Raw genomic sequence first — 12,376 nt, 5'->3', positions numbered from 1 at the left:
AAGGTTTGAGTCCGAATACCCTCAAAGTCCAAATTGCGGCCTTGGGGGCATTCTTCGATCTCGTGCTGGCGGAGCACAGGTGGATTAGTAGATTTCTTAGAGGGGCGAGCAGATTACATCCATTCACACGGCCCACGGCACCACCCTGGGATCTGATCATAGTGCTTCAGGCCTTCTGCGACCCCCCCCCCCCCCATTCGAACCGATTACGGATCTATCCATCGCCTGGCTGACGTACAAGGTAGCCCTGCTTGTGGCAGTTACGTCGGCCAGACGCGTGGGGGAAATCCAGGCCCTCACACGAAGGGCCCCATATATGACTATCCACCCAGACAAAAATAGTTTTTTCTTTAGACCCGTCCTTCCAGCCTAAAGTATTGTCAGATTTCCACAAGGGCCAACCAATAGTTATTCCAGCCTTTTGCCAAAATTTCAAAAATGGAAAAGAACAAAAGCTCCATAATATAGACGTCAAAAGAGCGGTACTAGCGTACCTTGAGGCAACGGAAAGTTTCAGGAAGTCTGACAAACTCTTCGTTCAATTTCAGGGGCAGGCCAAAGGAAAGGCCGCTTCTAAAGATGCGATCGCCAGGTGGCTCAGGAGAGCCATCCAGGAGGCTTACAAGGCCAAGGGCATCCCCCCTCCAGAAGGATTGAAGGCCCACTCAACGAGAGCGGTGGAATCCTCTTGGGCAGAGAGAGCGCACGCGTCGATTGAGCAAATCTGTAACGCAGCCACATGGACTTCAGGCCATACTTTCATTAAACATTATAGGCTGGACTTTAAATATAGTCAGGACGCATCCTTCGGTAGGAAGGTGCTCCAAGCCGTAATCCCTCCCTAAAAAGCCCATGCCACTTATTTGGTATTCCTCCAGCGTATGCTGTCATGATGTCATGGGGAAAACGGGAATTTTTTCTTACCGATAATTCCCTTTCTGGAAGACATCATGACAGCATACGGGCTTCCCCCCCCCCCCCCCCCCCTTACCAACATGGTTACCCTAGTTTGTCCAACACATGAGGTAATGTGTATGCTTTGACTTTGTCTTCTGAGGTGTGTGATGTCAATAAAAACACACCTTCTGGTTAAATAGCTGGTCACTGTGGTCATTTGGAACGCACTGGTGTTGGTGGAGGGGAGGTTCTTTTTATACTCTGCCTCTTCCTGTCCCTTCAGGTCAGCAGGTGAGCAACCTCCAGCGTATGCTGTCATGATGTCTTCCAGAAAGGGAATTATCGGTAAGAAAAAAATCCCGTTTTTTGTGGCTCTGACATCCACTACGAGGGGTGAGTGAGCTTCACTCCATTTCAATTAACCCATTAGTGACCAAGCCTGTTTGCTCCTTAATGACCAAGCCAAATTTTGAAACGTGACATGTCACTTTAACATAGTATAACTCCATTAAGGTTTTGCATATCCAAAGGATTCTGACTTTTTTTTTTTTTTTGCCACATATTGTACTTCATTTAGCTAGTAAAAGTAGACCGATTTGTGCATATTTATTAAAAGCACCAAAATTGGGGAAAGTTTGAAAAAAACAAACTTGGCATTTCTGCACATTTTCAATGGCAATATCTCAAATATGTGCAAACATACTGTACAAATGTTTGCTAAGATATATGTTTCCATCTGTTTACTTAATTCTGGACGCACATTTGACAATTTTTTGTATTTTATTTTTTTTTAACCATTTAGGAGACGTACAAATTTAACATTACTTATCAACATTTTGAGGAGCACGGTTTTCCTACACCAAGCCAAGATTGCAAAGGCTCATAGGTGTCAGAAAGATGGATACCCCCACAAATGACCCCATTTCAAAAACTACACCCCTTAATGTATTCACTGAGCGATGTCATGAGTATTTTGACCTGAAAAAAAAAACTGTAGGGAGTTGATGCAATTTAGAGGAGAAAAAATAAACTTTTCATATTTTCGCAAATATGTTGTGATGGCAAAATCCATTGAAGAGTTTAAAAGGGGACTAGACCTCTTTCTCGAGCGGAAGGATATTACAAGATATAGACATTAGGTGACCAGCGGGTTGTTGATCCCGGTCTTACATTCAGGTAGGAATTATCAGCGGTTGATCCAGGGATTATTCTGACTGCCATTGTGGAGTCGGAAAGGAATTTTTCCCCCGATAGAGCTAATTGGCTCTGCCTCTTGGGGTCTTTTGCTTTCCTCTGGATCAACAAGGAGGTTAATAAGGCTGAACCAGATGGGCATAGTATGTTAGGCTGAATGAAGACAATGTTACTATGTAATTTAAAGACCGTTTATTTTCTATAGTGCACATGATAATGAGGATTTACACCCCAAGATGGATACCTCCATTTGCCCTGTGTTCAGAAATATACCTTTTGTGGAATTAATTTTATATCCGTATGTACAATGGGGCCAAAATTAATTTTATATCCGTATGTACAATGGGGCCAAAACCGAAAAGAGCAGCCAGTGGCTTTCACAACAGACATTTTGCTTGAAGGTGATTTGGGCCCCTATAGCCCACTTGTAGAACCCTTGAGCATCCAAAACTATGTAGAACCCCCACAAATGACCCCATTTTGAAAATTAGACCCCTTAGCGAATTCATCTAGGGGTGTACTATGTACCTTCAGTAGCCAGGAGTTTTCAAACCTCCTGGGTCTCCCGGCTTCTGCGCAAGCGCATGACATTTGACACGCATGCGAAGAAGGCCGGCGTCATGTCCTGGAGGTCCAGATTGTTGCTGGACATTGTGGAGGACTGGGGTGAGTCTGCTCAGTTGCCCCCATGGATCCGATCCATGAGGGCAGCTGAATATTTAACTTTTTCTTTCTTTTAAAAAAACTTTTTATTGACTTTAATGCAATCGCCGATATCCGGTGGATACCTACGATTGCGTTACCAGGAGAGGCCCCCCACCTCCCCCATGGCCCCCCATGACCGCTCCAGCTTGCCAGCTACCTCTGGGAACCAACAGCATGGAGCTGTCGCATCCAGAGCCTGCAGGTCTTTAGTCTCCAGAGGTTGCATGTTTATACATCCTTCGGGATTAAAGCCCACTTAGGCAAGACATAAAAAAACACTATGGGTGGACACTAAGGTGTTGACTTCCATTTCCTAATTTTGAAGCACTAAATGACTGTGCTTTTGGGTGTTTAACTCCTTAAAAGCATTATGAAAATTTTCTCTGGTAAATGAGACACAGTAAGGCCTCATGTCCACTTGCATGCACAATTCCACTGCTGAATCCAGCCGTGGACAGGAAAATATATTTTCTTACCAGATCCAGTGCAGGTCTCCTGTGTGCACGGCGGATGTGTCCAGACGCTCCGGTGACATGCTGGACATATGCGCAGTGCAAATGTTTAAAATCTCCTGATTTCCTGCAGTTCTACGGCACATCTTGTGGCTGTGCCGTGGATCGGATGGCTTCTATTGACTTCAATGGAAGCTGTCCCGTGGGACCCACAGAAATATAAAGCCTGCTGTGATTTCTTCCCGCACGTGCGATCCACACGCACATCTGCATGCTTTAAATTGGCTTGTGGTTAGGCAGCTAGAGATGTGGATCTCCCACACTAGAGGCTTTAATTAAAATCCGCTCCGGGACATTGGGCTTAATTAACTATGTATAACTACTGTTAGAAGTAAGGTTGGAACTTATGTGTGGCCTTGGCAAGATCTACCGGTGTATTTTTTTTTTTTGCAGACATGGCATGCTCTGCTGTATGGAGTATTGCACATGAGGTTTTGATTGTGTTGGCAATGAGGGCATATGTAGACAATTGTTTTTAGAGATTGCCAAAAATATCAATTCGTGCAATCTTTTTGATTATCTTATTTTGGATTTTCATTGCACCATGGCTATTGTGTTTTCATGATTATTGGGCATATGAAAGTTTGCCAAGTTAATGATTTCCTTTTGTATCCCTTTAGGGAAGTGGTAGAAGTTCTATTGAGGAATGAAGCTTTAACAAATATTGCGGATTGTAAAGGATGTTTTCCATTGCATCTAGCTGCGTGGAAAGGAGATGCTTACATTGTACGTCTACTCATTCATCATGGACCTTCACATGCTAAAATCAATGAGCAGGTATATGAAAATAATATATCTTTTTACCCTTTAGAAACGTGTGCAATAAATATATTTGTTTTTTTTTTAAACATGTCAAGTGTAAATATTGTGTATATGCAGTTTCTATTTTAATCCACTTAAAGTTGTCCAAGTTATGTAAGCATCTTAAGGAGTCTCCCATGGTGTAAAATAACAAAACTTCTAAAAACCCCATAACACCCCACCCCCACTTGTTCCATGCAGTTGGCTCCAGGTCTCTTGGCTGGTCATTCATGGAGGCTTGAAGCACTGGAAAATGATTGTTGACTATTATGGGGTCTGTTCCGCTTGGCATTCTGCTCAGCAGTTACCAGATGAGGTTACGCAGAGTGATGCGCTATTGCATTAGGTATTTTCTGTTAGATCTGCGCAAATTTATGGACCCTGTGTATTGCTAGACATTTGGGTGCTGTTCTTACTTAAAGGGGTTGTCCCGCGCCGAAACGGTTTTTTTTTTTTTCAACCCCCCCCCCCCCGTTCGGCGCGAGACAACCCCGATGCAGGGAAGTAAAGAAAGTTTACCGGAGCGCTTACCTTAATCCCCGCGCTCCGGTGACTTCAATACTTACCGCTGAAGATGGCCGCCGGGATCCTCTGTCTTCGTGGACCGCAGCTCTTCTGTGCGGTCCACTGCCGATTCCAGCCTCCTGATTGGCTGGAATCGGCACGTGACGGGGCGGAGCTACACGGAGCCGCTCTCTGGCACGAGCGGCTCCATAGAAGACTGCTGAAGACCCGGACTGCGCAAGCGCGGCTAATTTGGCCATCGGAGGCCAAAAATTAGTCGGCACCATGGAGACGAGGACGCTAGCAACGGAGCAGGTAAGTATAAAACTTTTTATAACTTCTGTATGGCTCATAATTAATGCACAATGTACATTACAAAGTGCATTATTATGGCCATACAGAAGTGTATAGACCCACTTGCTGCCTCGGGACAACCCCTTTAAGGTCTGTACCTCATTTCCGCAAATAGCCAATTTTGCTAGTCAACTCCAGAATTATTGGCACAAGTTTCACAGTTGCAGGAAGAACACCTGGATGTAAAATTGTTTCGTCACAGTGAGGGTTCTATAGTGGTCTCTAAAACGTAACCTTTATTCAAAGTCTAGAATAAAAAGGATTTTGTTTTTACTCAAAATCCTAACTTATAGACACACGAACAAAAAAGAAGAATTTAAAATCTGACCCCTATCAACTGATGGGGAAAGAACAACCAAAGAGCCGCCTTTGAAAAGTGTTTGGTAACGATGGTACCGGAATATCAAAATTCCCAATTTTTTTCAAGTTTCAAGTCTTAGAAAACTCGAGATTGAGAATACAATAAAGTTCGGCTCACTAGGAATAATGTTCCCACCTTCGTGAACAAATACTGCAGCTATTCCATATGTAGGTGATCAAACACGAGCTCCAGACACGTCCTGCAATTTTGCCCTTAACTACAATATTTATTATTGAATGGTATAAACGAGTTATTTTGCCCTTTAATGATTGCATATTAAATGATGCGATTATCCATCTTAGAGGCATCGGGCCGCATGAGAGGATCAATTATAAATACATATATCTAAGTACCCACTCTAGTAGTGACAGCACGACTCTGCCCCTCGGGTCTACGTCATTGGAGGAGGGAACCTCTATAGTTGAAAATGGTGCCCGGTCACATGATTTGATACGCTAACACCGGTAGTCCTTAAAGCCGGAATGAATGTAAAAAAACTACAACAGTGCGTCACGCACTGACGTCATCACGTATGCGGGTGACCTCCCATGGTCACCTGACCGAGCACGTCATTAATGAATGCCACACACCCCTCTTTTTTCGGAGGGTGGCATGGCTCTGAGTAAACAACTCAACAGGCAAAGAGATCACACCTTTGCCTTAGGGATCCTCTATTGAGCACACAGATTTATTTTTGTGGCTCAGCCCTGCCGCCCTGAGAGACAGGACCTGGCACTACGTCATCACTGGGTCACATGACCGGGACGAGTCATGTGACTCCCAGGATACCTACACAAGCAGCGTCTTACACTCCGGGGCACATCGGAAGGAGCATTTAAATGCCTCTAGGATACACTTGGAGGAGCTTAAAGTGATTTGAGGATAAGGATGCAATATAAACTCCTTACTGAATGCACTTTTAGATTGCTTTGATTGGTCAAAGGTTTCTCCACCCCTAATGGGCGGAGTTTCAGACTCAACTAGACCTCATTGGCTGTAAGGCTACATACCCCTAATTAAGGGAGGGTTTACACTACTATATGAACCCAACTAGACACAGAGCTCATTCATAGCTACCTGCCTACCACTGAGGCTGGTTGCTGCCATTTTTTATTTTGTTCCTGCAAACTTATTCTGGGGGAAACTGGGCTTAGTTGTCTTTACCTAGTGATAGGATCGTCTATCTCCTCCTATTTGATGAAGGGTATCTCCCGACTTTGGGATTTACCGGTCACTTTGTAGCTGACCTATTGAATTATAACTTTGGTGGTTCCTGATGAGGCTACGCTATCCGTAGCGGAAACGCGTTGAACCCAATTAAGAACTTATTGAGCAGTCTTAGGTACTGCATTTTTGGTCTTTTGTTTGCCATAGGCTCACAAAGACTTTGTGTTGAGCCGCAGCGATTGATTAATGTCAGCTCTATATATACTATTCTCTGACTGGCCGTAAAAAGTGTGCCAACTTACAATCTTCGTACACAGCTACGGCCTTTTGATGAAATAGACAGCATTTATCAAAAGTAGGAATGATGCACCCGCTCTGAGCTGGAGCTCGTGTTTGATCACCTACATATGGAATAGCTGCAGTATTTGTTCACGAAGGTGGGAACATTATTCCTAGTGAGCTGAACTTTATTGTATTCTCAATCTCGAGTTTTCTAAGACTTGAAACTTGAAAAAAATTAAGAATTTTGATATTCCGGTACCATCGTTACCAAACACTTTTCACAGGCGGCTCTTTGGTTGTTCTTTCCCCATCAGTTGATAGGGGTCAGATTTTATATTCTTCTTTTTTGTTCGTGTGTCTATAAGTTAGGATTTTGAGTAAAAAAAAAATCCTTTTTATTCTAGACTTTGAATAAAGGTTACGTTTTAGAGACCACTACAGAATTATTGGCACCCTTCAGAAAAACAATATTACATAAGCAATACATGTAATCATTCAAATGTTCCCTGCCAATGCAATTGTTTTAAAAGTTGCATGGTGTGTTTAATTTCTAGTTTTTCTGCACCATAAGGGTACATGCACATAGTCGTAAAAAATTGGGCAGCACTTGAACAACCCATCCATGTGCGGTCTGATATGCTGAATACAGCACATTTTGTGCTATTTTACTCTGAAAATGTGTCGTCTTACATGTTTTAGGCAAGCACGTACCCCTTACCTCTTCCAAAGGCTTCCCGCTATCAACGCTCCCAGCTTCTGATTCCCAGTGGCCTGTAGTGGCCACACCTGACCAGCGGCGCTGCACCTATTCAGGCCGCTGGGAACCGGAAGCCTACAGAAGAGGTTAGGGGGAGGACCGCATAGTATGAAATCAGCCACAGTAGTAATAGTGGCTACCACAGTGGCCCCCAGTAGTAATAGTGTCCCCCACAGTGGCTCCCCTGAGGATCATATACTTACCTCCTCCTTGTCATTGTAGCGCTGCTGCTTCTTTTCTCTGTGCTGCTGCGGGAAGCACACACTGACGGCAGTGTGTGCCCCTGAACTACTCCTCCCCTGACCTTTCCTTTTGCGGAACTAAGGAGGAGAGGTCAGGGGAGGAAGATCCCGGTTGCACATATGGACTTCAGTGTATGTACCCGTAGCAGTGCCACTAAGTGATTACCGGCTGGGGAGCTGAGGCACCCTGGCTGGTAATCACCGTCGTGGTTGGCAGCCGTGGGCACGCGTGCCAGCAGAGAGGACTCTGTGTGCTCTCTCTTGCGCTTGCCATAGGTTCACCACCACGGCTCTAGGGTCTCGGCATCTCTAAGGGATACGTGATGCTCAGCATCTGCGGTCTGCAAGCCTTGAGATTGCTCCAATGTCTGTGTAGCTCTAAAAGACATGCGACAGTCAGCATCTAAAGTTTTGCGGACCCGTCATTGCTCCAATGTATCTCTGACTCTGAGAGACGTGTGACGGTCAGCATCTAGGGATCGGTGGACCTGAGATTGCTCCATTGTCTCTGTAGCTCTAAGAGATGCGTGACGCTCATAATCTAAAGTCTGACGGGCCAGAGACTCCGCGCGGTGTCTCTACTGCTCTTTCAGCTTGTTGATGCCTTCTTGCATCAGCACATGGTCATCAGATTCTTGGGTTCTAGTAATTTAGTAATCTAAAATCTTAATCCATGCTAATGTGTCTTTTGTTCAAGTTTTAATCCCGGGTATGCTTGCCAGTTTAATAATCGCACACATGCAGCAACAACGTCTGCCCGTTTGAGGAGGCCTAGCTTATGATGTGCACCCCCTTCCCCTTTGCCATGGCATGCCCACGCATCACCAAATAACTGTCTTGTCGTGTTCCCTAGAGAACTCTATCAATATTGAGGATGAACCATAAGCAATCGCCCTGCTAAATGTCATCAAAATAGCTACAGCGGTTTATCCGTGAGAAGGTAACAGACAGTTACTTTTGCATTTGCAATATTAGTATGGATGTGCGGCTGACCAGAGATTTTTATTTTATTTTATGTCTGCATGAAAGATACAATCCACTGACAAACAAGTGTTTGCTCATTTCTCAACTGATCGCTTGAATGTTTACCTAGGACAGTGATCGGGATCAAACGTTCATACGATATGGCCAATAAGCTGTACTTTTCCACGCTGCACTGTGGATATTTACTCAAAGTGCTCAATAAAAGGCATGGATTGTGCAACTGCTTGTGTTAGTTTAGTTAGATTGTTATTGAAGTCACAATTAAAGACTAGCACAATTTGCCTACATTTTACTAGTAATTGATTCGGAAATGCAGGTATTTACAAGGGTTCACTTAACTTTCTTGCAACTGTGTTTAAGACCACCCGGTCAATATTGATGGCTGATTCGAGAGTTATAGTTGTCTACTTTGACCCCTGTGCTGTTTGTTATAGTATTGCACTGCACGGGTAAGTAGTACAGTGCTAGGCAATACGGCTGCTCTGCGCTCACAATGAAATAAAAAGCCTCTTGAACTGAGTCATTCCTGGAAAGAATGCAACATTTTCTCCCAAGTATCTGAGAATGTGTGTTTGTGCAAATTATGCAAGTAGACATATTTAACATCCACTGCTGCTCTGCAAGTAGCAGTGCTGGCAGAGGCCATATACAGAACTTGTCATGGAGTAGATGATAGAATGGTAGAGTTGGAAGGGACCTCCAGGGTCATCGGGTCCAACCCCCTGCTCAGCGCAGGATTTACTAAATCATCCCAGACATGTATTTTGTCCAGCCTTTGTTTGAACACTTCCATTGAAGGAGAACTCACCACCTCCCATAGTAACCTGTTCCACTCATTGATCACACTCACTGTAAGAAAGTTTTTTTTTCTAATATCTAAAATGAGACCAGTGCTACCCCTTGGCTCACTCCACGATGGATCTATCTAAGTGATGTCTCACTATTCTTGTTTTTAAACTGGCTTTATTGAAACCTAAGGCCTCATGCCCATGGCCGGGTCAGATCCTGCTGCGAGAATTCACGCTACGGGATGCGACCCGTGCCCTGCCATTGACCTCCTACTCGCTCGTCTGGCGTCTTCTCTCCTGCTTTGCGATGTGCCGACTGTCGCGCAACTGCGCATGCGCCGAGTGGAGCTGGCGCGTCACCAGTGACGTTTCTGTGCGGGCCTTGCAGAGCATAGGATTGCATTAAACGAATGCAATCCTATCTACAGCGTGCCATGGCTGAAATTCAGCGGAGGAAAACGCAGCAGAATTTCCGTCCGTGGACATTGGGTCTAAGCATACAAATATACTTTACAGAAACCTTTTGCAGAGTCTTGTGTCAATAACTTTCACACACACAGTTGTCAAGCGAATTTAAACATATGAATTTCATTAAGAACAAAAATTATAAGAAATTGCTGCTCTCAATTTTAAGATTTTATAAGATGGGTGAATACCACCGAGATGAAACCCCCAGGACCCTGTTTCTTTACAGGTCCTGCGTCAGGAGAGGTGTCGTGTCTCCTTAACCCCTTAGTGACAGAGCGTTTTGCTTTTTTTTCCATTCCTCCTCCCTTTTAAAAAAAATTGTAACTCCTTTATTTATCCTTCGATGTAGCTGTATAAGTGCTTTTTTTTTTTTTTTTTGTGGGACGCGTATTTTTCAATGGTACTATTTATTGTACCATATTATAGAGTTTTAAAAAGTTTTTCAGTACAAGTGGAGAGAAAAAAAATTCTGCTATCGGTGCGTCTTGTTTCTACAGCACACAAACTGCTACGTAATGACATGATATCTTTATTTTGTGGGTCAGTACGATTACTATGATACCAAACTTTATATATATATATATATATATATATATATATATATATATATATATAAATTTTTAAAAATTATTTTCTGTCTCCCATCTTCTACGCACAATAACTTTTTTATTTTTCCGTAGACATAGTTGTAAGAGGGCTCATTTTTCTGTTGGTACCATTTTTAAATATATATGACTTTGATCGTTTTTTGTTACACTTTTTTCTTAGAGAAAAGCGCATTTCCGTCACACTTTTTTTTTTCTTTTCCAGATGACGTTTACTGTGCGGGGTAAATAATGCATTACTCTTATAAAGCGGACTTTTACGGATGCAGTGATACCAAATATGTATTTTTGCTTTTATTTAGATTTCTTTTTTATTGTAAATATAGCAAAAGGGTTTTTTAAACTATTTTTTAAAATAAAATGTTATTGTTTTTACCATTTTAAATTTTCTTTTGCAATGCTGTAATCCCATGGCTTGATAGGCACACTACCAAGACAGCCCTGGGGACTTTCAGAAGGCTCCCGGCTGCCATGGCACCCACACAGCTTCCCCGATCTCATCGCGGGGGGAGAAGGTGGGGGTGTATGGGACCCCCGAACATCAAGGGATTTAAATGCCACTGTCAGAATTGAAAGCGGACTTAAAAGGGTTAACGGTTCCGATCGGCCTTTCGGGGCTGTGTCAGCTGTAAGAAGCTGTAAGGTGTCAGCGGTAAGTCTTCTCTGAACGTGCTCTATGTCTTCTTTTTAAAGTGGGGTGCCCAGAACTGGACACAGTATTCCACATGAGGTCTGACTAAGGGCTCATTCCGACGAGCGTATTCATGTGCGTAAAATCGTGCGTCCAAAACCGCGCGTCTATTAGAACCATTGGATTTCTATGATGTGTTCACATGTCCGTGAACACAGTGTTCCGTAATGATGGCACTCCCTGCGGGTAGTAAAGAATCCCCTACCCCAGCTGAGGATCGCGATGTTCTCCCGTTGCTTTTAATGGGGCTGCGCTGCTGCCAGCGGCCCTATTGAAAGCAGTGTGCTGCTGGCAACCCCTGTAGTGATTTTCGTGGAAGGGCTCTAAATGGAAGCCGTTCCCTGAAAATCATCCCTAGCATGATTTAAAAAACTATATATGCTTGGTCCCCCTGCACAGCTCTAAAGCTCTTTCAGCAGGCGGGGATTTAAAATCCTTGTCTGCTGAAAGGGCTGTGCCTGATGCGCTGAGTACTCAGCCAATCACAGGCAGCACTCAGGTATTCATTGAATTATGAATGACTGAGCGCTGCCTGTAATTGGCATACCCCAAAATCCTATTTTATTGCTTTTGACCTCTGTTGCACTCCTCTATTCATTATTAGCTTTAGCTTTTCTGACACTTGCCCTATTGTTTCTGCAGACCATTATATTCTTCTTTAGATATTCCCTCCTCTTTCCATAAGATAAACATATTTTTCCCCGCCGTAATCATGACGGCAATACCTGGAGGTTGCCCCTTGACCTTGTAGGGACAGGAAGCAAGAGACTTGAAAAGGCTCCTCCTCCCTTCCATTCCCCAGTGCTTCCTGTCCCTACAGGGGCAAGCAAGAGATCTCCCGCCATGTGGCGGAGAGATCGACCGGGGGGGGGGGGGGAGTGCAGACCATAGGATTCGCCTCCCCTCTTACCTCCTCTTCATCTGCGGTCCGGGGGAACGGCAGGCCACAGGCTTGGCCTCCCCTTGCTTCATTTCCGTGGTGCGAGGGAGAGCGGCAGGCCAAAGGCTCCTAGGACCCCTCTCCCACCGGCAGCAGGTTCCAGTGCGTCAGCGCGCGACGCGGG

The 12,376-nt window shown here is 44.3% G+C and overlaps 1 protein-coding gene across 1 annotated transcript in view; it reads left to right on the top strand.

Annotated features, from left to right (window-relative positions):
- Positions 1–12,376, top strand: part of ANKS1A (ankyrin repeat and sterile alpha motif domain containing 1A) — a 357,683-nt gene that overhangs the window by 68,334 nt on the left and 276,973 nt on the right. Inside the window, exon 3 of the mRNA XM_066582735.1 lies at positions 3,929–4,085. Coding sequence (XP_066438832.1) covers positions 3,929–4,085 — 157 coding nt within the window. The remainder of the gene's footprint in view (positions 1–3,928; positions 4,086–12,376) is intronic.

The sequence above is a fragment of the Eleutherodactylus coqui genome, chromosome 1 (genome assembly GCF_035609145.1).
Source record: "Eleutherodactylus coqui strain aEleCoq1 chromosome 1, aEleCoq1.hap1, whole genome shotgun sequence".
Classification (NCBI taxonomy): domain Eukaryota; kingdom Metazoa; phylum Chordata; class Amphibia; order Anura; family Eleutherodactylidae; genus Eleutherodactylus; species Eleutherodactylus coqui.
This window is presented reverse-complemented; position numbering and strand designations above follow the sequence as displayed.